This window comes from Vidua macroura, chromosome 1 (assembly GCF_024509145.1).
Source record: "Vidua macroura isolate BioBank_ID:100142 chromosome 1, ASM2450914v1, whole genome shotgun sequence".
Taxonomy (NCBI): domain Eukaryota; kingdom Metazoa; phylum Chordata; class Aves; order Passeriformes; family Viduidae; genus Vidua; species Vidua macroura.
The window spans coordinates 106,574,260-106,599,070 of NC_071571.1; the positions used below are offsets into that span (position 1 = coordinate 106,574,260).

The following is a 24,811-nucleotide window of genomic DNA, read 5'->3' on the forward strand; positions in this document are numbered from 1 at the left end:
GCCATGGTTGTCTGTAGATCGATACAAGCTGTTTTTCCCTCAAAATGTGAGAGATTTTTGTGGTGTTAAGTGGTAGCTGGCTACAGCTTCTTCTGTGGCTAGTTTGTGTAGTGTTTCTGTCACTGAACTCTTCTCTGTATTTCTTCAGCTATTCAGTCATAGCTGTGAATTCTAGCATGATTAGCTACCCTGGCAAAGGAGAGTTCCTGCCTGCAGAGCCATTGATAAGCCATTGAGTTTTGTGCCTGCTGCCCCACTTTGGACTTAAATGTGATTAGGAATTTGATTAGGGCGCTTCAGTGAAGGTTGGTAGGGGCAGAGATACAGGAAAATTATTGGAACTAACAGCCCAGGTCTTAGCTCCTGCTGCATGTAGGGGTTGGTAGAAGGTATGAACTTCAACAGTTTCAACTGGTTAAGGGACTTGAGCATATTGTGAGTGGAGCTGTGCAGGTGTGACTGACAACTTCAGTGCTGGGAAGACTGAGGATGACAGCTGGAGGATGTAGTTCCACAAAGCAGCAACCAGGCACTGACACCATCCCTCCCTCCCCTGTAACAGGATGCAGAAGAAGAATTTAACCCTGGAGGTGTTTCTGTGGCCTGCAGGAACAGAGCCAGTACTGCCTTGGGGGCTTCCTTAATGGGCAGAACTTGCCTTGAAGCATCGTGCCACTTAAAATACAGCCCCAGGCCTTTGGTGTGCTCCCAGGTGAAGCTGTGCAGGGAAGGTGGCACTGGAGTAACAATTGCAAAGCAGAAGAGCTACTTGTAATGGCCACAGCTGATGCCAGTGTCCCCAGGGAAGGGTAAAAGAAGGACCCTTTCCGATCAAGTGAGGCACAGGCAAACTCACCACCCTGCCAACAGAAGTGAAAGTATTTCATCTGAACATGGACCAGCTCTTCCAGAAGGCTCTGGGACACATCAACACTGGGCACCTGTACATCAAGGGGTGAGGGGGTGATGACCTTGATAGTGCTTTTTAGGCTTAGCCAGCACTGAAAGACTTTTTTTACAGCAGTCACACACATCCAGTTACTGCAGATGGTCCTGTAAGTAAGCAAAGCCCAGTTTTGCAGCCACCGCACTGGACTTAGCTACTGAGTAATGAGTAACAGGACAGGAGAGACATCCCTACAGCTTAAAAAAAAAAGTGACTTTATTCCATGACTGCTTTGAGACATTCATCAGTGGTGGCCCAAGAAGTGAAAACAAACACATACTGACTACAGTACCAGGACAGGAGCTGTTTTTAATGGAGACACATTGTTGATCACAATTTATTCTGAAATCATGAGATGCCAGCAACAGAACAGACTGAATCAGCAGGTCAGGCTGGACAAATACTTGATTGTAGCCACAGCTGTCGGCTACGGGCAGCAGCACTGAGTTACACAACAAGGCAACGGTTTCTCTTCTACCTTCCTAACAGAACTGCCAGGTAAGGCAAAGGATGGACAGCTACTGAACTGTGGTATAAACCATGCAAGAGTAACAAATGTGAGAGTAGGTGTGTAATAAATACTTGATGACATTAGAGAAGAAGGAGGAGGAGGAGAGGCTCATTAAAAAAAATTATCTTCTGCAAGACATTAAAGCTATTTTAAGTATTGTCACCACCACAGTGGGCAGTCCAGTCCCATAGTGACTAATTGGTACATGGATCAGTTTTAAAACAATATCCCTCTGCACATGAGAAGGTTTGAACAAATTATTTATCCACTTGCTAAAGCTCTGGGGTTAAAGAAGTGATCAGTAATCAACATTTATTTCACACCTAGGCAGAATGGCTAAAACGGAAGACTATTGTTCAGCTGCTTCTTCAACGACTTCAATTCTGCGTGGCCCGTAGAGTAGAACATAAGCTATATGCCAGTCTCCACCCCCAGATAACCTCAAAATGTCTTCAGGTGTAACAATGCTGACTTTGTCATCATCAAATTTAATCCATTCATCTGCAAGGAAACAAGAGCATCATCTGTACCTTAGATGCAGAAAATCTATGCTTGCTTAACAGCCCCTTTGCTGAAAGGAGCTGTGAAGAGTGGTTAACAGGGCTGCAATTTGTTTTTTACCTTGTTTCCTTTTAACCCAAGACACATAATGCCCAGAGGAACTTGATCTGCCTTGATGAGTTAGCACTGCCTGCAGGTCATAATAGCCGCAATTGTTAGAACCAATATCTGAAGGGGAAAGAAAAAGTAGTTGAGTCCTACTTGAACAGCTGCAGTATTTTTAACAGTTCGCAGACCAAAGATGCATCAGCCAGGCTGCAGCACCATAGGTGTGTGTGCAAAACCCCAGCTACAGCATGGTACAAAACCATTGTGAACTAAAAGCAGCAGCTCTCAGCCAGGAGAGTCTCGGGAAACTGAAGATGTTGTGCATTCTTATGAAATAAATATGTACCCATAAGTATTACTGATGTAATGCACAGGGTGAGTGCTTTGGGCCTTCAAGCTCCAAGCCTCCCCACAACTGAGGCAACACCAGCACCACCACAGCACTTTTAAAAGTCCAGTTTAAGTTTTTGTTTTGATTTCAGCCTTCTACCACACACTGACAAGGCAGCGTGCAAAACAACTGCACATTACATGCAAATGTCTTTTGATGTGTCTGTCTTCTATTATCACCAGCTTGTCAGATGGCAATTATGCCTTTCACTATCTCAATGTTTTGGTTTACCTAATCTTCCCATTCCTGTCAGTCTTTGAAGATTAATTTTCAAAAGCATTAAAGAGACAGGGTTCTCAAAATAGTCCTACCATCAGGTACACTTAAACATAAGTAAATAGAAAGTTACTTTAAAGTAGATTTGCTTCCCAGTACTCACCATCAGGAAAAGAAAATGGTTCGTATTTAACTTCTTTCTGTGCCCCATCACTTTTACTAGACTAAAAAAGAGAGTAAGTTTAATAAAAGCTCTAGCACAATCACATCAAATCCTAAGTCTCCATTAATTTAAGTACATTTCTAAGTCTAAACATTTTTGTTCAACTTGAAAGAAGTTCATTACTCTATTTTTAAGTAGACATACAAAAGCCTCATCTGAAGACCAGTTTTAAAGCAAATATATAACCATTTTAGCACATACTGCCTGCAGTGTTCACCCACAAGATTTATGGGTTTGTTTATGAAACAATTCTGCAACTGCAGATTTATTCCTTGATGGGGGCTTGCTAGCAGCAGAAGTGGCAGACTCTCGGTGCCAATGCATTCTGTTCAAAAATAGCACTCTTTCCTTGCTCCCATCTGTGTAAGAGAGGATGCAAGCCTTATCCAAATGTTTAAAAGAATTTGCCAGGAGTTAGGCCAGGAAAAATACCAGCAAAATTTAAAAAAATGGCTAAAACACAACAATTTTAGCTCATTTACTTTTGTCTTCATTAAAGACAAGGAAGCTAGTCTTAGAATTATGTAGACAGGATAAGACATGAAACCATTTTCCAAGTTTTTACAGTGCTGACTTTAAGCTCACTAGTACATGTACTCTAATTTTTACCAGTCAGGCACATAGCAGTGCCTTGTACGACCCTTTCCAGCTGCTGAGCAGGGAACAGCTTCCTACACTTCACTGAAGAAGGGAGCAGCCAGCGAACAGTAATATTTGAAAAGAATATTCTTTTGTAACTTAAAAACTTTAGGCATAGCAGTGGTAAAGAGAAGCACTACATTGTAATATATTTAATACACGCTGACTACAGCATTTAATGTTTCTCATCAAGCAAACACACCAAAGTAGATACTGTATTACATGATAATACAGGATAAAAAGATCTAAAGCTCCATACCAAGGAGTTGGCTGTGTAAGAAAATAATGTATTTAGGGACATCAAGTTTTCTCTCGTCCTTATTAGTACCCCAATTTCAGCTGTATGAATTAGTGGAAGTGTCAGGAGACTTACATTCTTTGGCTGTTGATTTACTTTTTTGTCTTCTAGATCTTTGAATTTTGATCGATAAGAAACCATTTTTTCCTGCAGGTCTGGCGTACACAGCTCGTACACATCCAACATAAGAGGAAATTTGACATCCTAGGAAGTAAAAAACAAAGATTTATTAGCATGATTTGGTACTCCACATTAAAGCATTCTCCCATGGGAAGACAACACAATCAAATTAAATGCAACCCTCTTCAATTGATGGCAACCTTTCCTACTGGGATTCTGGTGACAGTACTTACCAAAAGAGCTACAATGCTTGCACAAAAGAATGTCTAATTCAGTATAAACAAACCACTATAAATTATTACATTCAGCATAGACTAATAATAAATCAGATTCTTTATTGTTAGCTGTCATAATTTCACACTACAGAAATACCTATACAGGCCTAAGGGAAAATAAAAAAGAGGCAGGCATGTCGAATGACTGTATCCTGGAAAAAAATGTTAATTTGTGCTATCCAAACTATCTTCTGAAATAGTTAACATGTACCTTCCATCTTGACTTCCTTTCCTCTTGTAAGGAAGGAGCACCTATCATGATGCTCCTTGGGCAGCCTATGAGGTCTGTCGGCCACAGCCAACAGAAAGCAAAACCAGAACATTCAGCTGTTTGCAGCTGGTTCCTGCATCTGTCCATCAGAAAGGCAGACAATTAAAACGACTAATACAGCAAGTGTCTGACAGAATAAACATCTCCCATCAACATTACAACACTGTTCAGAGTTTGAAAGCATGGCCCTCTCCTTAGTTAAACATTCTTCTCAGAACCACTGGTGAGAAAAGACAAAAAAAAATCTTGTTTGTTGTTATCCTGTAATATTAGCAGTACTGGGACAAATTCACTTCTGCCCCTCACCTCCTTCCTCAGTCTGTTTGGGTAGTGTAGTTTGCCACACACCATCAGAACTGGAAACAAAACTACTTTTTACTTGAGTAAAGAAACTGCTCTCAGTGTTTTTAAATGCAATTTGAAGGCAAACAATTTAGTAAGTTGTCTTCAAGTCCTTGTTGTCTACCTTAAATAAAAACTCACAGAAAACATAAAGAGGAATTAAACTTTAATACGCAGAAAACTTACCTTAAGAACTTTTGCATTCACAGATTCTTTCTCTTTGTAAAAAAATCTAACCATCTGAATAGTCAGGTACGCTGGCAAGCGACTAATTTTGGACTATAAAAAAAAACAAATTAGGAAAAGCTATTACTTTAGATAGTTTAGATATTACTTTTATATTCACAGATCTTTTTTACCTTAAACACTAGTTATCCTAAATTACTGTCTATTCTGGGAATGTATTTGTACACAAACCCACAGGAATAAAACAAGGTCTCCTTTTTTGAAGCTCTGTCTTAAATTTCTTGGTAGTGGATACTCAGACACTTTTATAAACATAAATCACATGGTGTTGCAGCAATAACTTCGTGGTTTGGAACAGAAAACTGACAATTAAAAGAATCATAAAGAGCAACAAAAGTACCACTCACAGATTTGATATAGAGTGCATTTCTCTGCAGCGTTGGAGAGAGTTTGGTGATTTCCTCCTGAAGACGCTGTAACAAGAAAAAGAAGTAACACATGTTCATCATAAAACACAGCTTAGAGAAAAGCACAACAGGGGTAAACAAACCATAAACCAAATCTTGTTCTGCCAGTCTCTTCTGTTGCTGTCAGCCATTACAACACATAAGGTTTTGAAATTCCTTGGCAGAAAGGACCATGCCCATTCATTCCTTCAGCTCCAGGCTCATTCCTGAACCCTGACAACACCGAGTTTCTCTCTGCAGAAAATTTTGCTCCACAGGAGTAGAACTCACAATTAGGTTTTATTATTAATTGTATCTGGACTTGGTTACAAATGTATCGTATCATGCTTGGAACACAACTGAAGAAAATACGAAGTTTCCTGTGAGAAGAATATTTGTACATTTCTCAGCTCTCAGTCTCAAGCAGCCAGAGCTGCATCTAAATTGACAGCTGGCATCTCCTAACAAAAACTAGCTTGGTTCTTAGTGTTGCAATTCTCTTGCTCCAGGCAATCTAGCATAAAAATTGTAGATTTTTTTTGGCCTGAAAGTGAAGTTTCTTTTTTTATAGTTTTTTTCATTTGTGAGCATTAGCTATTTTAGCCTACTTTTCCTTCTAAATTCTGTTAGGGGAAAAAAAAAAAAAAAAAAAAGAAGACAAAGAGATACAAAGATTATCTGAGGATCATACAACTTGGTTTTAGTCCTGTACAAACCAAATCACTGCCCTAGTCTTACACAGTTAATACAAAGGTTTTGCAGTAGCTCCTCTCCTCCTTTCTACTTCGGACTCCCTCAAAAGCCCTTACAATTTCAAAATATATACATACATAAAAAGCACAGACTACCTTAAGGGGTTCTACTTAAAAAAAGTTAGAGAATGATGTTGTCTGACGGAAAATAACGTCCCCTTCAAAATCTGCAAAATCAAATTTAGTTGTTACATCATCTGGGGGGTTCTTAATTAGGAACCAAAATGCCACCCTACTATCAAGTTGACTTTTGGACCTTTTGGGAACTGATTGCTGCATGAATCATGATACTGCTCAGTCTGGAGTGAAACCCAGCTGAAGAAACAAGTAGCAAACTGCCTTGCACCTGGTTACCTGCATGGGGAAGACCACGTCAGGATCAAGATAATGCTCTGCTGAAGTCTGTTTGACATTAACATGTAATTCCATCTCACAGCCATCTTCCCAATGAACGCCAAAAAGATAACTGAAACTTTGTAAAGCTTGGAAAGCAGACGTCAATTCCAAGTCACAGATTAAATACACTTAGAATTAAGTGCATTTAGGTCACTTAGAATTTCAACTGAAAAATATGCAGGCCATTTAGAATTTCAATTCAATAAAAGTTGCAATAGCTTACCAATTTTAGTCCTGTAAACAGGTATTTCACTTCTTGATTGATAAAGCAGCTAAGCTGAAGGAGATTCTCCTTTCCTTTAGTTACTTCTTCTTCTTCGGCTTCTGTACATTTCATGCTTCACAAAATTAAGGAAAACCATGATGCACCAAGAGCTGAACTACTGCTCTAGTGACAAGAACATGCCAAGTAGCACAGCAATTCAGGTAATTCTGTGCTTGTGTAGACAGTACTTTCACTTCTCATAGTACAAAAAATATTTGAAGGAGCCCTTCCTTCAGACCAATCTGTTCCTTCGTGGCTAAGGACAAGGGGCAGCAGGGGCAGACAGCACACCAAAAAAATTAAAATAAGTCTTTGATCACCATTTGAGCTGAGTTCTGCTTTGTCTTTCTTCTCCCCCATCACCATCCAACCCCCAGGACACGGAACACATTAACTGGCTGCCAACAGCCAGCTACAAATCATAAGCAACATTACACTCCATTGTTGCTTATGATTAATAAAGTTCTTCTACTGCTGCAGCTGGCCAGACTTCCTGTTTCTTTCAATATGCAAAGCCTCCTTTCTCTGCCTTGTATCTGTCCTCTTCACTGAAATAAAATTAATTCCTTCATTATTTTCTACACATTCCTTTTAATTGTTCTGTCTGTCCTCTCCTCTTTTCATACTTCTAGCCCAATGCTTTTCTCTCATCCATCTCCTTCCAACCAGGTATTTTTCTGACTGCAGCTATTCTACAAATGCTGCTGTAATCACACTTTGAAAGTCTGCAACTCTTCTAACAAGTCTTCTTGCTGATACTGGTCTATGCATCATTCCTCTTAACTACACATTCCAAGACTCCCAACTATTTTAAGGACAACAAACATCACAGTAGAGGGAGAGAGATGGAAGATTCTTACCTTAAAGAAGGTCTTTATTCCTCATTACTACCAAGCTGTGAGATACAGTGTCTCATCTATGGGGATGTTTCCTTTTTTCTTACAAGCAAAATGCACAGTGTATAATTCTTTCTAAAAGTGGTGCTCAGTTTGAGGACAGCCAGGATTTTGGGGTGGAGAAATGGGAAAAGATACTTGCCATGAGATGTGTGCCCCATGTGGTCATATCCTCTTTTTCTTGCTATAAAGAACCCACTAGAAAGTTGTCAGCTGCATTTGTTTCTTACTCATACAACTGTGGACACCTAATTTATTTCTTAAGAAATCAATCAAGCTACCTTTTGTGCATCTTTAGTACACCAGGTATGTCAGCAACACACCCTTACAAGCCAAAAAAACCTATTTAGGACAACAGTTACTTTTAGTTGGATAAAGCATGTCAGCATCCTTGAAAATGGTGAGTACCAATCTTCTCTGGGGAGGAAATGTGCTATTGAAATTCAACAAGTTTTTTTCCTGTAGATTTCCATTACAATTCTTTCTCCCTGCATCATCCTCTCTCTCAAAGCATATCCAATCTTGAAGTTTTGTGTACTCCTGCACAACATCATGACCTCATTCCCCAACCTACACCTTCATTTTCCATAGTATTCTGAACAATGCTTTTCATCCTCCCTGAACCCAACTGCTGAAGTGTGAAATCATCATCGTTTATGTCTTGCCTTAGTCTTTAGGATACGCTGTTTCAAATTCAATGCTGAAGAACTGATCAATTAAACTCTTCTTTTTAGAGGACGCTGCTGTAGCTCCAGAGTCTGTCTGTAAAACAAAATCTCTTATGATGTAACTTTAAACAGAATGTAAATACAGTCTTCTCTACAGACAAAATAACCCCATTTATTTAAATTCTTTAAAGCCTATTCCTTCATCTTTCTATAGGTGCGTTTTCTCCTAGTCAGCCAATCTTCTTACACAGCATAAAAGTTTCAAAACAAATATGCTTATAACATGCTGTTAAAACCAACCTGAACCCCATTAACAAGCAAGATCAAAAATTCATAAATCCCTGGCCCCCCATCTTAAATCTATCTTAAGTTTCAGGATAGTCTTCCAAGGCTCTGCCAAGACTCTCCAGAAAACAGTTTACAGAGAAAAGAGAAAGATGTTCTGGTAAAATCTCAGGAAAAACTTTCAGCAATTTCTTTTATCAGGTTAACAGTTCAAGTTAAAACTGTAGCAAAAAAAGTTCTTATGTGCTGAATTCACAGGTTATCAGGGCCAGCTGCCACATACATGAGAGGCTGTCACCACCAGCTTGGTGCAACACTGCCTTACAAAGCCCAGAGGGAAGGGTTTCCTTTAGCACACTCCACAGCATCACTGACAGGACCATGGTAGTATTATGCTGATCAAAGACATCAGAAAGCAATTTTACTATTCCAGACACATGTTAAAGAACTCACAAACAGATAATACTTAACAAAACGAATGTGAAATACTATAAATCCTTATTCTGGTTAGAGTAAGACTACAATTACCTCCATAATTGTATCACCTTCTATGCCTTCCAGCTTCTGCTGTAGTACCCTCATCATCTGCACCCAGCACTCATTGGCATCCTAGGAAGGGAACACAACATTAAATCTGACTACAAGCATTATGATTTAGTAACATTAAACCCATCAAGTATAAAGCCAAACGTGAGGATTACTTAACTAAGAACTTCTCCTAATTCCACCATGCATTCTTGAAACTAGCACTTGATACTACATTCAACTTCTATACAACTTTTCTACAGAAAAAAACACCCCACTTTACTGGGAGTAATTATTTTCACAGGAGAAGAAAAGTCTTAAAATGTTCTTGTTCTCGACTTCCAACATACTATAGAATTTTAAACAATAAGCTAATAATTGGTCTTTACCTGTTGAAGGTACTGGCCTTGATCACCTTTCTCTGCAAACTGTGGGAAGGCCATATGTAAAAACTGCAGAAGAATGATAGGTGGGATACTGGAGGAAGTTTTATCCATGGAATCAAACAAGTCTCTAAGAGCTTGAAGAAAAAGTGAATGCTTTGAGAAGCGAAAAAACAATTCAAACATGGCAGGAAGTGTAAAAAGAACAGTAAAACAGCAGCAACATTTAAAGAATGATCACAGTGTCCAATTTGCTCTTTCCAAAGCAGGACCAAATTTTCCAGATGGCATAACAGGTGCACCTATGATCTCCTTTATGAACACAACTTTGAAAGCAAAAATATAGCAATTCTGAGAATTTGACATATATTGCTTTGTCTCTCCTGTCTGCTAACAGGGGGAAAAAAAAATTTTGAGCAATTAAGATTTCATTTGGAACACATCTGAGGAACATTTTCACAAGAGAAACCAGAAGGCATTCACAATCTATCCTCTAGAGCAACTTAAGTTTCACCAGCTACTAGGAAAAAAAACTTCAATAAAATATCTAGGAAATACCCATGCTTAAGACCCAGAAAAACAAGTATGTGTATGCATATGTGCAGAGAGCTCATAACTATGTGAAATCTGATGAATGATACTGACTGCATGACAACACACATGGCTTTCTTTTTTGTTCCACACTCTAGCATATATCTTATCTACTCAAGTTACAGCATTTTAAATCCACAGATCACTTTGAAGGCACCTGTTAATCCTCACAACAATCCTGTGAGGTAGGCAACAATCTGCTTGGTCACTAATTTACAAGTGAAGAGACTAATGAATTGTTCTCTTGAGTAATATTATTGAATATAGGCAAGATTACAGGGAACCAAGGTCAGTTGCTTCCTCTTTCAGAAATGTCTTCACTGACCTTGATAAGAGGTGCAACTGATATGACACAGCAATTAAAAAAAAAATGCCATAAGTGTCATGCAGGAGTTCCTGAACAGCTCAGCACCCAAGAATTATCTACAAATTACTTAAACTATTAAAATTCCTAAGAAGCAGAGCTGTCACCTTAAAAAGAAAACAAGGGACACAAAGTAAAGGTGGTGAAAAGGGGAGGGGCAGGCATGGCTGTATAGAGTAACCATTGAACTTACCACCCCAAAATTCGATCAGCAGGCATACCCACAAACTGGACCTTTCCTTCCTTATATTGTTTTGTTTTTCCTTAAATGGACTGGTAGAAATCCCAGTGTCCTGGCCCAGCATCTTAGTGGGGCAATGAAATAGAGTAAAAAAAGAAAAAGCGGACAAGTAGTACCCTTGTTCAAGTGTAAGGGGTCTAACTAGAACTCTAGTTAGAGCTTGAAGATACAGGGCCACCGTGAGCTCCCACAGTGTGAGCACCCAGACCACCACAACAAAGAGTAACTTCTGTTTCGAAGACTCTCCTTTCCATTCCAGTTATGAAATCTGGATCTTTAGGGCAAAGGCTAAAAAGCATCAGTTTCCATCCTAACAATAATGCTCAGCCAATAAATAATATTAAAAACACCAATGAAATACATATCCCAGGAGCACCGCAGTATTTTAGCCTACCACTACATGAAACAAAGAACATTTCTACACAAAGTGATCAAATCAACAGATGGATGGATGGAATCTGCTTTAGGAAGTTCCAATTACTTCATGCCTACAATGTAACACCTTTAAGAGATACATATTGCTTCCACCTAAGCCTAGATCACACAGAAGTATCTTTTCCCTAGCCTGCAGCCCGATAATGTGCAGAGCTAAATGCCTTGCAAGCAGGGGCAGAATAACCTTTAAAGTCAGTATGAATCCTCCAGTGCCAGCAGATCTGACATTCCTAAGGCATATGCACTAAAGAACAATACATAGTTTTAATCACAAATTTCATCTGCAGTTAGCAGGAAATCATACACTTGTCTAAACCCCTGTTTTCTACTCTAAACACCAACCTGCAGTAATGTATTGAGCAGAGGCCATTTCTCCTGAAGCTCTTAAGGCACCACCATACCTAAAAGGGAAGAAAAATAATTTGCATGCAATTAAACACAAACAGGAAGGACAGTCACATTTTTGAAGCAGGCAGCAACTGGATTCATTTAAAGGAAATCTATCACCCAGACAGAAGTAACCAAAGGTAACATTCACTCACATTTACCTCAAAGTTTCAGCCATTTTGCAAGCATGGAAGCAAAGGAAAACTGGCATTCTTCAGACAGTAAATAAAGGCAGACCAAGAAGTCTGGCTACATCACTGCTGCTTCCCTAATCCTTTTGCCTCAAAGACTAGTTTTATTTTTAAAGAAACTGAGAAAGTCTGAACAAAAACTACCCCATTTCTGAAACACTTGCCAGGGCTTCTTCAGATACATGGGGGGAAAAAAAACACCTTCAAGGATAGATGGCAGATAAAATGCACAGAGATGGAAGGCAGGCTTGCTTCCTCCCTCCACAGCAGAAGCGAACCAGTAAGAGGTGAGATGTTTTCCTGGGGAAGTATTTCCTACACTGAAAAGGTGTGGGAGTCCACCTTGTATGACAATAACTTACCACTCTTCTTTGAATTCCTAATTCAGCAGCTGGATGAGGAACAGATGGACTCCCCAAAGCCTTCAAGCAAAAGGAGGGTCTCACACATTCTCTAATCTCAGACTGAACTTTTGAAATTCTGACCACTGCTAGATGATGAGCAGGAAACTTTCCCCTGACACACTACAGAACAGGGAGGAGTTCCTTGGGGAGATCAGCAGAGCAGGCCGTGAGGAAAGAAGCTGTAACAGCTTTCCCAAGTGAGTCCTGTCACACCTCTCCCACTGCCATGCACTCTAGAGCCTTCCATGCTGCCACCAAGCAGGGAAGACCAAAAAAAGGCTAAATCTCCAGGGAAAAACAGTGCTTGAAACAGAGTGTGAATCTGACTTCCCACAGACAATACGGCCACATTTTGTATTGCAGTCTGCCAGTTTCACGGGCTACGTTTTGCTTTTTGGTATGTTAAATCTGTCAAATATTCTGATTTAGTGCCCTAACTCAAGAGTCCTTCACATGGAAATGAACAGACTTTCCAAAAAATATAACACTGATAGTCAATAAAAACCCTGAAACCAAATTTCTGTAGTTCATGGATAGTTCTCAGTGCTTAATAATTAAGGTTCACCTGCTAACAGAATGAAAAACTGCTTATGACTACTTAAATAACAAGTGATTACAGTAATACAGAATATCCAGCTAGGTACCACCGAATCAAGAAAGCAGTGTATTTCAAAGGAACTAAATTAACCCTAAGATGGCAATAATACCTAATTCTCACTTTTTAAAAAATACTCATTGTTTTCTCATCTCTGAATTCATCTGGAGGACAAATTTAGGCCACATTGGAAGGTATTCTTTTCTCCTTGAATGGTCATAACTTTCAAGTTTCTTGTATATTCCTTACAAAAACAAAAAACCCATCCAACCAAAAAAAAAAAAAAAAACATTGATCATTTTCACATTTCATTCTAAAATAACAAAAACAAACAAAACCCAGAAAAGTTACTTTACAATCAGAACAAATTAACAAACAAAACAAAATTCCATGAAGGCATGTCTTAGAACTTCCTGCTGTACCTCCAAGTAGCAAATGAAGTAGCAAATGTCAGAATTTCACAGCTGAAAATACTGTGCAATAGAGCCACTGCAGGAAATATTCCTCAAAGGAACAGGACTCCCATATGATTGTTTTATGCAGAACAGGACCATAAAAACTAACAGCAAAAAAACAGGGTTAAGAGTTCAATAGCTTATTTTAGAATTTTAACTGGTCTTGATAGGAACTACTTTCTAGCTAAGCAAAACACATTCTTTCTATTAAAAGCCAGTTCCAAGAAACACAAAGCTTTAATTTCTTTATTAAAGTACAAACTAACACAGCCATAGGATAAATTTTAATTGATCATTCTGTTAATCTTGAATAGACCTAAAGAGTAATAGATTGTTATGATAATCCATACCAGTATTAAAATGACCATTCTGCAAAATATCTTCTTCATAAACTAAAGGAAACATTTTAGTCACGGTATTTTTGTCCTACCTTTTAAGGGCCTCTTTCACTTCTGGCACTGAGCGGATACACTGAACCGTAGCATTCATGTAGCAAGTGTTGCCAAGGTTTGTCAATCCACATGGCAATTCCATCTACCAAAAAAATTCACAAGGGTACTTGAAGGTCAGAGAGAAGTGGCAACCGTTTTTGTACAAACGCTATAATATGACAGCAACTTCTATGCACATGAATTATGCACAAAATCTGGAATATTCCATCAAACTTTATGAGGTTTCCAAATCCACTTTATGATTATATTTATCATTACACCATTTGATACTTTTAGGGCACATTTAGGAATGCTTTGGGGGTTTTTCTGTGCATGTTTAGTTTAATTAACATATTCTTCAAACACGCAGTCATTCAGAAAGTTCAACTATAATCTCATTCAAGTTTTGACCTTAAAATTCTATTTCCGTGAAATTTCCACATGAATACATTTGTACAAAACACTGATGTTTTAATTAAAATCAGTTTTCAGTAAAACTCTGAAAATGATGGAGTTCATAGTTGGAAACAAAAGCATTGTTTCAACTCCTCCCCAGAAATTTGCAACAGATTGATCTTTTCAGACAACTTGTGAATTTCTGAAGTTTTGACCAATGTGAAGGCCAACTAATAATAGTAAGCTAACCAGTTTCAGAAATAACTATAAATCACCACGTAATAGAATTTTTCTTTCTTTTTCTTTAATCCTGAATACTTAGGTATTTGTCAGGGAAAAACATATAGTTTAATGAAACTGAAGCAGTACTGCATACCAATATCAATTATTTTATGAAGAGAGAATTCATTCAGCATATCTCACAAGTGAATACATGCACTGCAGACAATTGAATTTTGATGTACAACAAAATTTCCACGTGACCAACTTTTTTGAAATGTTACCTGACAGTGAAATCAGCTCCTTGCTTGCTTCTCTGTTATCTCTGTGTATGGGATTACTCAAAAATACATAAATACCCTTCCCCTGCAGGTAGCCTGGAAAGCACTAAATCCTGAAGCACAGACCCAGTGCTGAACTACAGATCCTTTTTCATACAGACATGCAAAAAAGTATTTCTGTTCTGCATGCACAGTTGACAACAATCATGCAACTGTTAAGTATGACAAAGCTTGCAGAGCAAATGACTGGTGAGAAAATTAAGCCTTTCAAGTTGTAAAAAAGGAAATGCAGGAGTTACATCATTAAGAAAACAATAGATTAATTATGCTCTTTCAGACTTTACTTCCACAAAGCAAAACATGTGTGTCAAACTTATTTTCATTTTTCACAAAGTTGACCTAATACTAGTAACATGGACAAACAAAACCCCAAATACACTCCACCCCAAAACAAACCCTAGTCTCTCCTCACAGATATGAAAGAGGCAGGAAATAATCTTGCATATCTAAGAGGCCTTGTTTAGAAAAAGTACAGAACACTGACGCAGCAAGGGCAATACAACTTCATCTTTAAAAACATCAGCAGTGCTATTTTTAGAAAATCTACTAAGCTGCTTGCTCAAAGGAAAAACGGCACTAATTGTATGACTTTTAAATTAAACTCCAGACTTCTTTTCACCGCTCCCAGTTCGGTCATTGATGTAGATTTGTGATTTCAAATTTGTAAATTTGAAGATGCTAAACAGACACTACAGATTCAAAACCCACTTTTAAGCAACTGCAAGTATTTAAAAACTTGCCATTACTTGAAGGTTTACAAGAAACTGAAGTTAGAAACATGCTTACAGCCGAAGCCAACTGCTCCTCTGTCATGTCCTCCACGAAGATGGGGCGAGCAATTGGCTCTTCTGGAAGCGCATCGGCGGAACCCATCATTAGTAAGGTCATTCCCTTGAAACACAGTAAAAACAGCAATGAACATCTAAGGACAGTTATTCCCACTCAAACCCTTAAGCTCTTAACATACTTCAGCTATTTCCCCAAAAATAAACACTGTTTGTTTATCTCTTACTTTAACAGAACCAACATTGCACTAATGTGACTTTAGGGCGTACCTCAATCCCTCTTATCTAGGACGTACCTACTGAGAACAACTCCACAGTATTATCCATGCTAGATGTTTCCACTGAAACATCTGGTGAGGCTGGTGAGCTTGCCTGGCAAGTTCTGGGTTAAACCAGTTGAAAAGTGAAAAATAACCTAAACTACCACAATCAGTTTAGATATGAGAACTAATATTTAAGGGATAAAAAAAAGGCAATCAGGTTTCCATGCTTGCTGAACTAGCATAATACAAAAAGGAGTCTTTTAGCATTCAACAGGAGCACATCTACACAATAAGATGTGTCAAAGGAGGAGAAAATTACTATCTGTAGTCCTGAAACATACAGTGCTACGGAAAAGGATGAACAACAGAATGAAGAGACACTGCTTTGAGAGTGTAAATAAATCCCTAGAACTTGTATATAACATTGTTAAAATTAATAAAAGCAGCTATTAGCACAACCACATGCAGAAAAAGACAAGAATATTATGCACTGTGGTTTTTGCGGAATAACTTTGCTACAATAGCTGCAGCTACAGGCTGCTAACAGATGCTTGCAAAGTAGTTACGAGGGCAAGAGCAATGCTACCTAATTCAATCTGCCCAGTGAAGAACTGGAGTAAAACCCGTAAAGCTGTTACAAGATGTTACAAGAGATGTACAGTAACGAAAATGACACAAAAAAAAAAAAAAAAAAAAAAACAAAAAAAAAAAAAACAAAAAAAAAAAAAAAAAAAAAAAAAAACAAAAAAAAAAAACACAAAAACCTGTGGGATTCCCTGATGCAATATTATACAGGCAAGCAACACAAACACTTTCTGTTTTCTTTTTGAACTAGCCAAAGGTATGAATTACCATTACTAATGGTTTTGCTTAAAACTGGCAGCTATTAAACACAGGAGAGCACATTTCAGCAGGCTGGTAAAAAAAGGACATAAGCAGAAGTGTAACTTCAGCATCACCAACACATTCGTCCATGCTGGGGATGTGCAAGGACAAGGGTCTGCAGACAGTACCCATGTTCACCAGCTCTCTCTAAATAACATCACTTATTTCTATGGTCAAGATAAGACAGCGCTGCTCTGACCCAGAACATTTCTTGTACAGAATAAATAAATATATGCACCCAAGTACTCCAGAAAAAAATGGTATGATTTCCCTGCTGATGCAAAAAAAAAAGGTTTTTTTATAAATCAATGCTGAGACCTTTCTAAGCATGCTTACATATGACATCTATAAACTTATTTTTCATCAAGGTATAACTTTTTGAGATAGCACTGCCCATTCAAACAGAAAGAGCAAGCACTTTCAAGTCTTTCTTTAAACGCCAAAATAGAAAATCAGAATAGTAAAATTTAGTTACTGCTCATAACTTACATTTTTTATTTTTAGGTTTCCCCAGTCATCATCCTGTGAAATAAAATAAAAGACAATTATCTTGTAGCAAGATACCTGTAGCAAGTATTTTCATTAATATTAATCACATTTCTAAATATACAATTGTGTTTCATCCAAGGTTACACAACATTAACTATTTACATGTTATCAAGTCTCGTCTGACTAAAATGAAAAGCAGCCAAGTTGTGTTTGCAATAAGGTTCCTCATGCGTTGTTCAACACTGCTTAAACATAAACAACTTTTTGCCTATGTCTCATTACAGCAGGAAGTCTCCAGCAGAGAAGCACCCAAGAAACTTCTCTTAAACAAGCTAGAAAGAAAAAACTTACATTCAGATTCTGAACTTAAAAAAGTAACAAAAAAATCTCTCACCAAGCTGTGATTTGTATAAGTGAGTAAAGAAGTGCAGTCAGTTTAACACATACAGCCAAAGATCTTCTGGAGGAACACCCAAAAACATCGTCATTGCTCATGTTAACACATAACAAAGTTAGACGTAATATGAAAAATTGATTTCTACCTTCAGAGTTCCTCCTTTAACCATAACCTTCTGTCTAGCTGGCTGAACTCCGGTCAGCGCAAATAACTGGGCTTTGAAGACCATCGGAGGTTCGTCAGTATTCAGCTCCACGCCATCGAATTTCTCTTTTCCCCATTTCACATTAACTGCAGACAAAATGTTTTGAAACTTGATTATTTCCTAATACTCAAAAATGCAATTACCAAGATTACCAAGACTTCATACAGTCTCAAAACATTCTGTTTTCAGCTCTTAAAATTGTCAGTAATGAAGCTAGGGAACACCTTTACTATATGGCACCTGATCTATCAGAACATGCCACCTCCAGCAGGTGCAAAAATATCCTACAAAACAAGTCTAAAGTAACATATATACTGAGAAACTCTGCAAGCAGTAGGTGTGTCTAACAGCAACAGAAGCCCTTTAGCAGAGCTTCACAAAAGCAGTTTGGAACTAACTCTCCCATTCTCTTGGCACTGCTTGCTGCAAACAACTGAACTTTCTGAAGGAAGTTCAGAGGTGCGATTCCAGCTCAGTTATCCGTAGCACTTCCGTTCTCCTTCAGAGGAAAACAATACAGCGCTCTTTAAAAGCAAGGCTATTGACCCCAGTAAAGGTGCAGGACTGGAATTAAGAAGCAAAGTGAAATTTGGTCATAAAAAGTGTAAACCTTGATGCTGGAAATGGGACCATTAGCAGAAACAGGAGGCAGAATGGCACAATGTAATGTTAACTTCACTTTGGTGAGGTTAGTAATGACCAAACGCAGACAAAAAATGCCTGGAATAAGCTGTGTGCCTCTGCAGAACAGTGACACACCTCTGACCACTTCCAAGAACTAACATAGGTACATAAGGCTTCCTTAGCAAGCTGAGATTTTACTGAAAATCTGTAAAATACAGCACGCAGCAATATCCTAGATGCACAGTAAGTGGCTGAAATACCAGACTTTAGAAAAGCCATGTCCTTCTACCTGTGCTTTGGTTTTACATAAATATGTTACAGCAACCATACCTTTTCAAAACACAAAACTCTTAGAAGTCATAATTTTGAAAACACTTCCCAAAAAATTCAGATTTCAGATGTATGCAATGCTTGTGAAGCGTTATATCACAGAATAATCAAAAGCAAGTCTAAATGAGTTAGACTAAATTAGTCTACAAAGGAACTCAAATGACCAACTTCTCAGTATTTCTAATAGAAAGCATCTTCTATTTTGTCCAACGTTCTGATTTTTTTTTAAAAACACATTTATTATTTTGCACATTTAAGACCTACGAAGCGCAAGGCATTTCCCATTTTCCAGGAAGGCAACCCGCTCAGTCACTGAACAAGTCAGCTGCCCAGACCTTTGGGTTTTGAATTTTTGAACAGTCATGCTTCCACTGCTAAATATGCAGAAGAGTTAGCAATTATTAATCAGTAGCAATTAAATCTGTATTAAACTGTCACCGGTTTTGACAATGCAGCACTCAAGAGGAAGAATGGAATAGCATGACTGTCTTCTCTTCAGAGATTGCAACCAAGACTTTGTGCAAAATAAAAGAGAAACTCGTTAATTTGAAAACAACGGAAAGTAAGAAAAAGGAAGGACGTATTTTCCCTGCTGATCAGAAAACACAGCGCATACACTGCACAGAACGGGTCAGGCTGGAAGGGACCACAGAGGGACACCTCACCCAACCTCGCTGCTCGAGCAGCGCCATCCCAGAGCACAAGCTGCAGGATTGTGCCCAGACCATTCCTGAATATCTCCACTGAGGGAGACTCCACTAGATTTGGATAAGCTCAGGAAAAATCGTTACACTGACATAAGGATCCCAGTTTGCTAACCATAGCCAAAATAGTGGACAAGCTGTGTACTGAGGCTGCATATAACCTAAAAAATGGAAGACCCCAAACAGGCCAAATCTGAGAGATATTATCAAAGCAGTAACTGGTCCCAGAAGTGTCACTGGAGGTTTTGGTCTTGAAGTCTTCCACGGAAACCTTTCCTCACAGAAAGAAGGGCCAGCAGGATGAGGTACAATTTAAGAAAGCTTTAACTTTAGGTTTAGGCTAGGCATTAGGAAAAATCTCTTCACAGAAAGGGTGATTAGACACTGGAATATTCTGCCCAGGGAGGCGGTGGAGTCACCATGCCCGGCGGCGTTTAAGAAAGGCCTTGGATGTGGCGTTCAGTGCCCTGGTCTAGTTGACATGGTGGTGCCTGGTCAAAGGTTGGACTTGGGGTTTTCCAACCCAACCGAGCCTGTAGCATATAATAGATTTCAAAGAGCGGAGGCAGGCACACCTGGAAGGCGCAGATGCAGAGCTCTGGCTCACCAGAGGGACGGCCCCACTTATCTTTTAGCAGGAAGCCAGAGCAAGCCGAGACGGGGCAGTGCCGAGGCACGGCGGCCCGCGATTGACACCCGCCCTCCCGCCAGCAGGGCCAGGCCAGCGCTGCCTCCCTGCTTCCCTTCCCTCCCTCCTCCGCCGCCCGGGCCGCGCCTCCCGGGGCGCTCCCGCCGCCGGCCCGGCCGGGATGGCCGCGCACACGCGAGGCGCAGCGCCCGCCCGCTCCCGGGCAGGGCCCGGCGGGAGGGGCGCGGGGCCGCGCTCACCTGAGAAGAGCGGCATGGCGGAGCGGCGCGTCCCGGGCGCAGGGCGGGGCGGGCGGGCGCAGGGCGGCGGGGCGCGGCGCTGGCGGGGCGTGCGGGCGCGGGCAGGCGGCGGTGGCGGCGGCGGGTCCCGGCCCCGCTCGGGGTCTCATTCAAACCAGCCCCCGGGATGACGCTGCAAGCGCGGCCGAGCGGCGGAAGCGGGGCGGGAGCACTGCGCGCGCACCGCCGGAACGGGCGGGGCCGGCGGCGGGAGCGGGCCCGGCCCGGCCCGGGTCCCGTTGGTGCTGCGGGCCGCGGGCAGAGCCGCCGCAGGGTCCGGGTTGGGGGTCTGGGACGCGCCCAACCCCCAGAATGAGGGGCAGGCGGTGCTGGTGCCGCGGACGGGGAATGTCGGTGTGGAGGGCGCAGGGCTGGAGCGAGAGCGTGTCCAGTTCTGGGGTCGCCAGTGCAGCAGAGACTGGGAGCTCCTGGAGCGGGTCTAGAGAAGGGCAACCAAGATGATGAAGGGACTGGATCATCTCTGTCACAAGCTGAGAGCTTCGCCTGTTCAGCCTCGAGAAGAGACGACTGAGCGGGGCTGTCATCAATGTGTATAAATATCTAAAGGGAGGATGGAGCCAGGCTCTCCTCGGTGGTGGCACTCAACAGGACAAGAGGCAGCGGGCAGAAAATGATGCACAGGAAGTTCCATCTGAGCATAAGGAAGAACTTCCTTACTGTGCAGGTTACTGTGTGCTGGAACAGATTGTCCAGAGAGGGTGTGGATTCCTCCTGACCAGAGATATTCAAGAACCATCTGGATGCAATCCTGAGCCACGTGCCCTAAGACAGCCCTGCTTGAGCAGGGAGGTTGGACCAGATTACCCTCTGTGCTCCCTCCCAGCTTGACCCGTTCTGTGACTGTGTGATTCTCTGAGAGCTGAGCTGGGCTTTTGCATGCCCAGGGTCTGCCCAAAAGCTGTGATTGCTCAAGGCAGGGGAAAGAAGGCAGAAAAAATAAAAAGGCTCTTGTGGATGAAATAGGTTTGGTTTATAGGAAAGGGTGAAGAAGGAGCTAAAATTACCAACAGAAGAACTTGATTGGGAGGAGAGGAGATGAGTAGTCAACCAGCAATGTTTTTTAGGTTTGGTAGCACTGAAGGAGCACTGAAGGATGTGTGTGATGGCAACAGCCAGGAGCCTTCAGTGTGATAAACCCTAAGTTGTAAACATTAAAACCTGTAGACGTGGAGACCTGAATCTGAACTGCTTCTACAAAAACTCTTGGTGTTCGGATGTGGTTAAAGAAACCAAAGCAATGCTTTAACATACAATGGAGAGAATGAGATAAGGGAGAGACATCCCTTCCTTCCTTGGACCTCTCTGAGCTCCCACCTCTAGAAACCCAACGCTCCTCTGCTGCTTACAGGTGCAGCTGTGAAGAGCTTCTGCCACAGCTTGTACCACTGTCTGGTTGTTGGCGTGTGCACTTCTGGTCATACTTTTGCCAGATACTCTAAACAAGAAGGATCTTTTCCTTGCTGTTCCCCAAATGTGATTTTCAGTTCCAAACAGTAGAAGAATGAAATATAAAATGGCCAGAAAAATAATCCAGAGTTTGAACATAAGCCTTAAGGTGAAAGGCTTAGAAATGTCTGTCTTTTCAGTTTGTCATGGAGAAGAAGAGCAAAAGTTGATTTTATTGTCCAATGCAGGCTCCTAGATGGGACAAGGAGGTTTGGGGGAGCAAGGATTACATTTCACAGAGAAGCTTCAAAGGGTGTTATGCTGAAATTTTGCTGGATTATCCTGGATTTTGAATTAAGATGGAGTTTACAATTACTAAAGTGATTTAATTGTTAAAATTGACCAGCAAAAGTGATGAATCTTTTGTTACTTGGACTTGCTGAAAGAAGATTTCTAGAAAAGCTTTGCTCCAGCTCTAGGGTGAGATCCTGCAGACCATCTATTCAAGAGAGAGCAGATCCCAGCTGCCTGCCTCTGAATCTACACGTGGGCTATCTCCAGTCGAATCTTTTGCTCTTTATACCAAAAGTGACATACGTACAGTCACATTTACTCGTGCATTTCAGTGCAGCTTCAGACCATAGAGCTGTAATTGGAAGTGGAATGCTCTATGGTCTGAAGCTGCACTGAATCCTTCCCTTTAGAGAAACCCTTAGCTGATCAGGGCTCAGGCAGTCACAGAGTATATGCATTTCCAGAATTTGGGAAAGGCACTAGAGGGTGCTGTGCTGAAGGAGAAGAAACAGGATTTGTATCAGCAGGAAAAACCATCCCGACCTCTGCAAGGTGTAGAAGCACTATCTCCCTTTTTGTTCCTCCCAGACCGTGTAGGCCTCTTCCTGCAGTAACAGCCGTGTGCCTTTTTCCTAAAGGAGGGGATCAATAGACGCTGGTTTTCCTGAATCTTACACAAACTCACATAAGAAGTGTTGACATCAGGAGACAAAAAGTGCAACCTGATGTATAAATATGAACTTGATGACATTAAAATTGTAAAAGATTGGTTGAACGTTATTAAATGCATCTTTTAAAGACAGGAGCCAAGGCAACCTTGGGTGGAGGCATGGGGACACTAGAAGTGCTTGCCCTGGCTGTGTCTCTGTGGCCTGTGACAGGGCCATCTGAGCAGGGCTCCTTCCCATCCTGAGCTGGCTGGATACAGGCCAGCTTGGATCCAAAGGCTGGGGCCATGTCATCAGCAGTGTAGTGCGTGTAGGCCAACAGGCCTGGCAGGATTTATGGGTGCTGGAAGATGGCTCAGACCAAGTCCAGATCTGTTTAGAAAAGGCTTTTCATGCTGTGCAAGCTCCCGTGGCCCGGTTCCGAGGAGCACAAGTGGTAGGTGAACCCTCAGACAGTACAAGCAGGTGCTGCGATATAGCAGAAGGCGTGGGGAAGGAAACCAAACCCCTTGACAAGTCATGCTTTAGGCACCTGTGTGATGCCTGGGATAGAACAAAGATTCACTTCAAATAATAGACACTCAGGACTTAAAATACTGTATTTGCATTTCTTGTTTCTCTAAAGGTCAAGATGAGTTACCGTCATTCAGTGTATTGGCAGGTGCATTTACTAACGTATATTTGGTTTTCTGTGGGGAACATAATGTTCTTGGGAACCTGTCTACCACAGAATGGTTTGGGTTGGAAGGGACCATAGGCAGGGATACCATTTACTAGATCATGTTGCCCAGGGCCTCATCCAACCTGGCCTTGAACACTTATGGGGATGAGGCAGCCACACTCCAGTGTATCTTCTATGTATCTTCAGTAAAGAAAATGTAGCAATGAGAGAGAGAGATGTTTAGAGTACCAACAGCCCCCTTCCGTTTTTGTGTTACATCTTCCATTTCAGCAGTTTTCAAATGTTTTACATTCTGAGTCACAAGTGTACATCCAGGGGAAGGAACAAGAATAAAACTCTACCTGCATGTTTTTTATGTTTGTAATTAGTACATTAGAAAAATCCCAGCAGAGTTCATGAGCTCAGAGGGAAGCTCAGCTGCTGCCCCCTCCTCTTGCTGCACAATTCCCAATTTGCTTCTGGCTACAGCCTCAGTGGCTACGGTAGGAAAATCCCACCTGCAGAGGAGGCCCTATCCTTTTATTACCAGGCTGTTTTACTACAGTTAGCTACTCTTCCCATTTTCTTTCCTGTTGCCTTCAGCAGGAATAGGGAGGCTTGAAGAGAGAATCAGACTTTTTGCATTCTACCAATGTCAGTGAACCTAATACAGTTAAGGTGGAGGCAAATCAACAAAAAAAGAGATCATGTAAGAATCTGAACTTTTTGATTTCTCAAGCAGCTTGTAGAATTACAGCTTCACCAGTGTAAAGGCAGCCAGGGTGATTTATGCTGGCTCTTCACAGCTTACACATTTCGTATCTCTTGATGACTTTCAGTTGAGATTGTAAGCATTGCTTTTCCTAACAGTAGAAACATTTGGCTGCCTTTTTTATTCAAAGTGTAGCTATTCCTGTAGATAGGCACCTTGCTTACAGTAAGCAAGTGCCAACATCAGTGTACCAGAACACACAAACTGTAATTTGCACGTCTAGACTTTATTATTACAGCATTTTAGTTGCAATTTATCCCAGACACACAAGCCAATGTAATTTTACAGTTCATTATGTCCGCTGCTGCTTTCCCAAGCAAAATCAGCATTAAAAAAAAAAAAAACTGCAGAACTTCAGCATTACTAAAAAACTCTGGAACTGACAGCAGGTGCCAGTCTGTAGAGCAAAAACCATTTTTCCACAACCCCTCTTCTCACTAGTCATAAGCTATTCATAACAGGGCTTACGCTATTTCTCAGATCCATGAAATTACAAGGTACTACTATTTATTAATAAATTTCTCAAGCAAAAGGTTTTGAGCCTGCAAAGGTAGCCAGTTACACATAAAGGAAAGCAGAAAAGCAATCCACAACCTAATCTGAGTCTGAAGAGACCATGGGCCTTTCCAACTGCTCCAAATTTCCTATTATAATGTACATATTTAATTAAGGTATGTTTGATCATCTTACTGCATTTTTCCCTTCCC

General features: G+C 40.8%; 1 protein-coding gene across 1 annotated transcript; it reads right to left on the minus strand.

Annotated features, from left to right (window-relative positions):
* Positions 1-1,230: 1,230 nt before the first annotated feature.
* USP14 (ubiquitin specific peptidase 14) lies at positions 1,231-20,363 on the minus strand. The gene is made up of 16 exons (XM_053970952.1): positions 20,264-20,363; positions 17,658-17,803; positions 17,116-17,148; positions 15,480-15,584; positions 13,737-13,840; positions 11,617-11,675; positions 9,650-9,780; positions 9,264-9,344; positions 8,465-8,544; positions 6,845-6,959; positions 5,435-5,500; positions 5,028-5,120; positions 3,909-4,037; positions 2,837-2,897; positions 2,079-2,186; positions 1,231-1,958 (listed from the first exon to the last, which is right to left on the minus strand). The coding sequence occupies exons 1-16, from the start codon at positions 20,277-20,279 to the stop codon at positions 1,807-1,809; spliced, it is 1,479 nt and encodes a 492-aa protein (XP_053826927.1). The 5' UTR covers positions 20,280-20,363; the 3' UTR covers positions 1,231-1,806.
* Positions 20,364-24,811: the final 4,448 nt, after the last annotated feature.

Coding starts and splice junctions, on each gene's coding strand:
- USP14 (XM_053970952.1), bottom strand. Junction 8,545..9,263: donor AAGGTGATACAATTATGGAG/GTAATTGTAGTC, acceptor TTTGTTTTACAG/ACAGACTCTGGAGCTACAGC. Junction 2,187..2,836: donor ACCATTTTCTTTTCCTGATG/GTGAGTACTGGG, acceptor TTTCCCCTTCAG/ATATTGGTTCTAACAATTGC.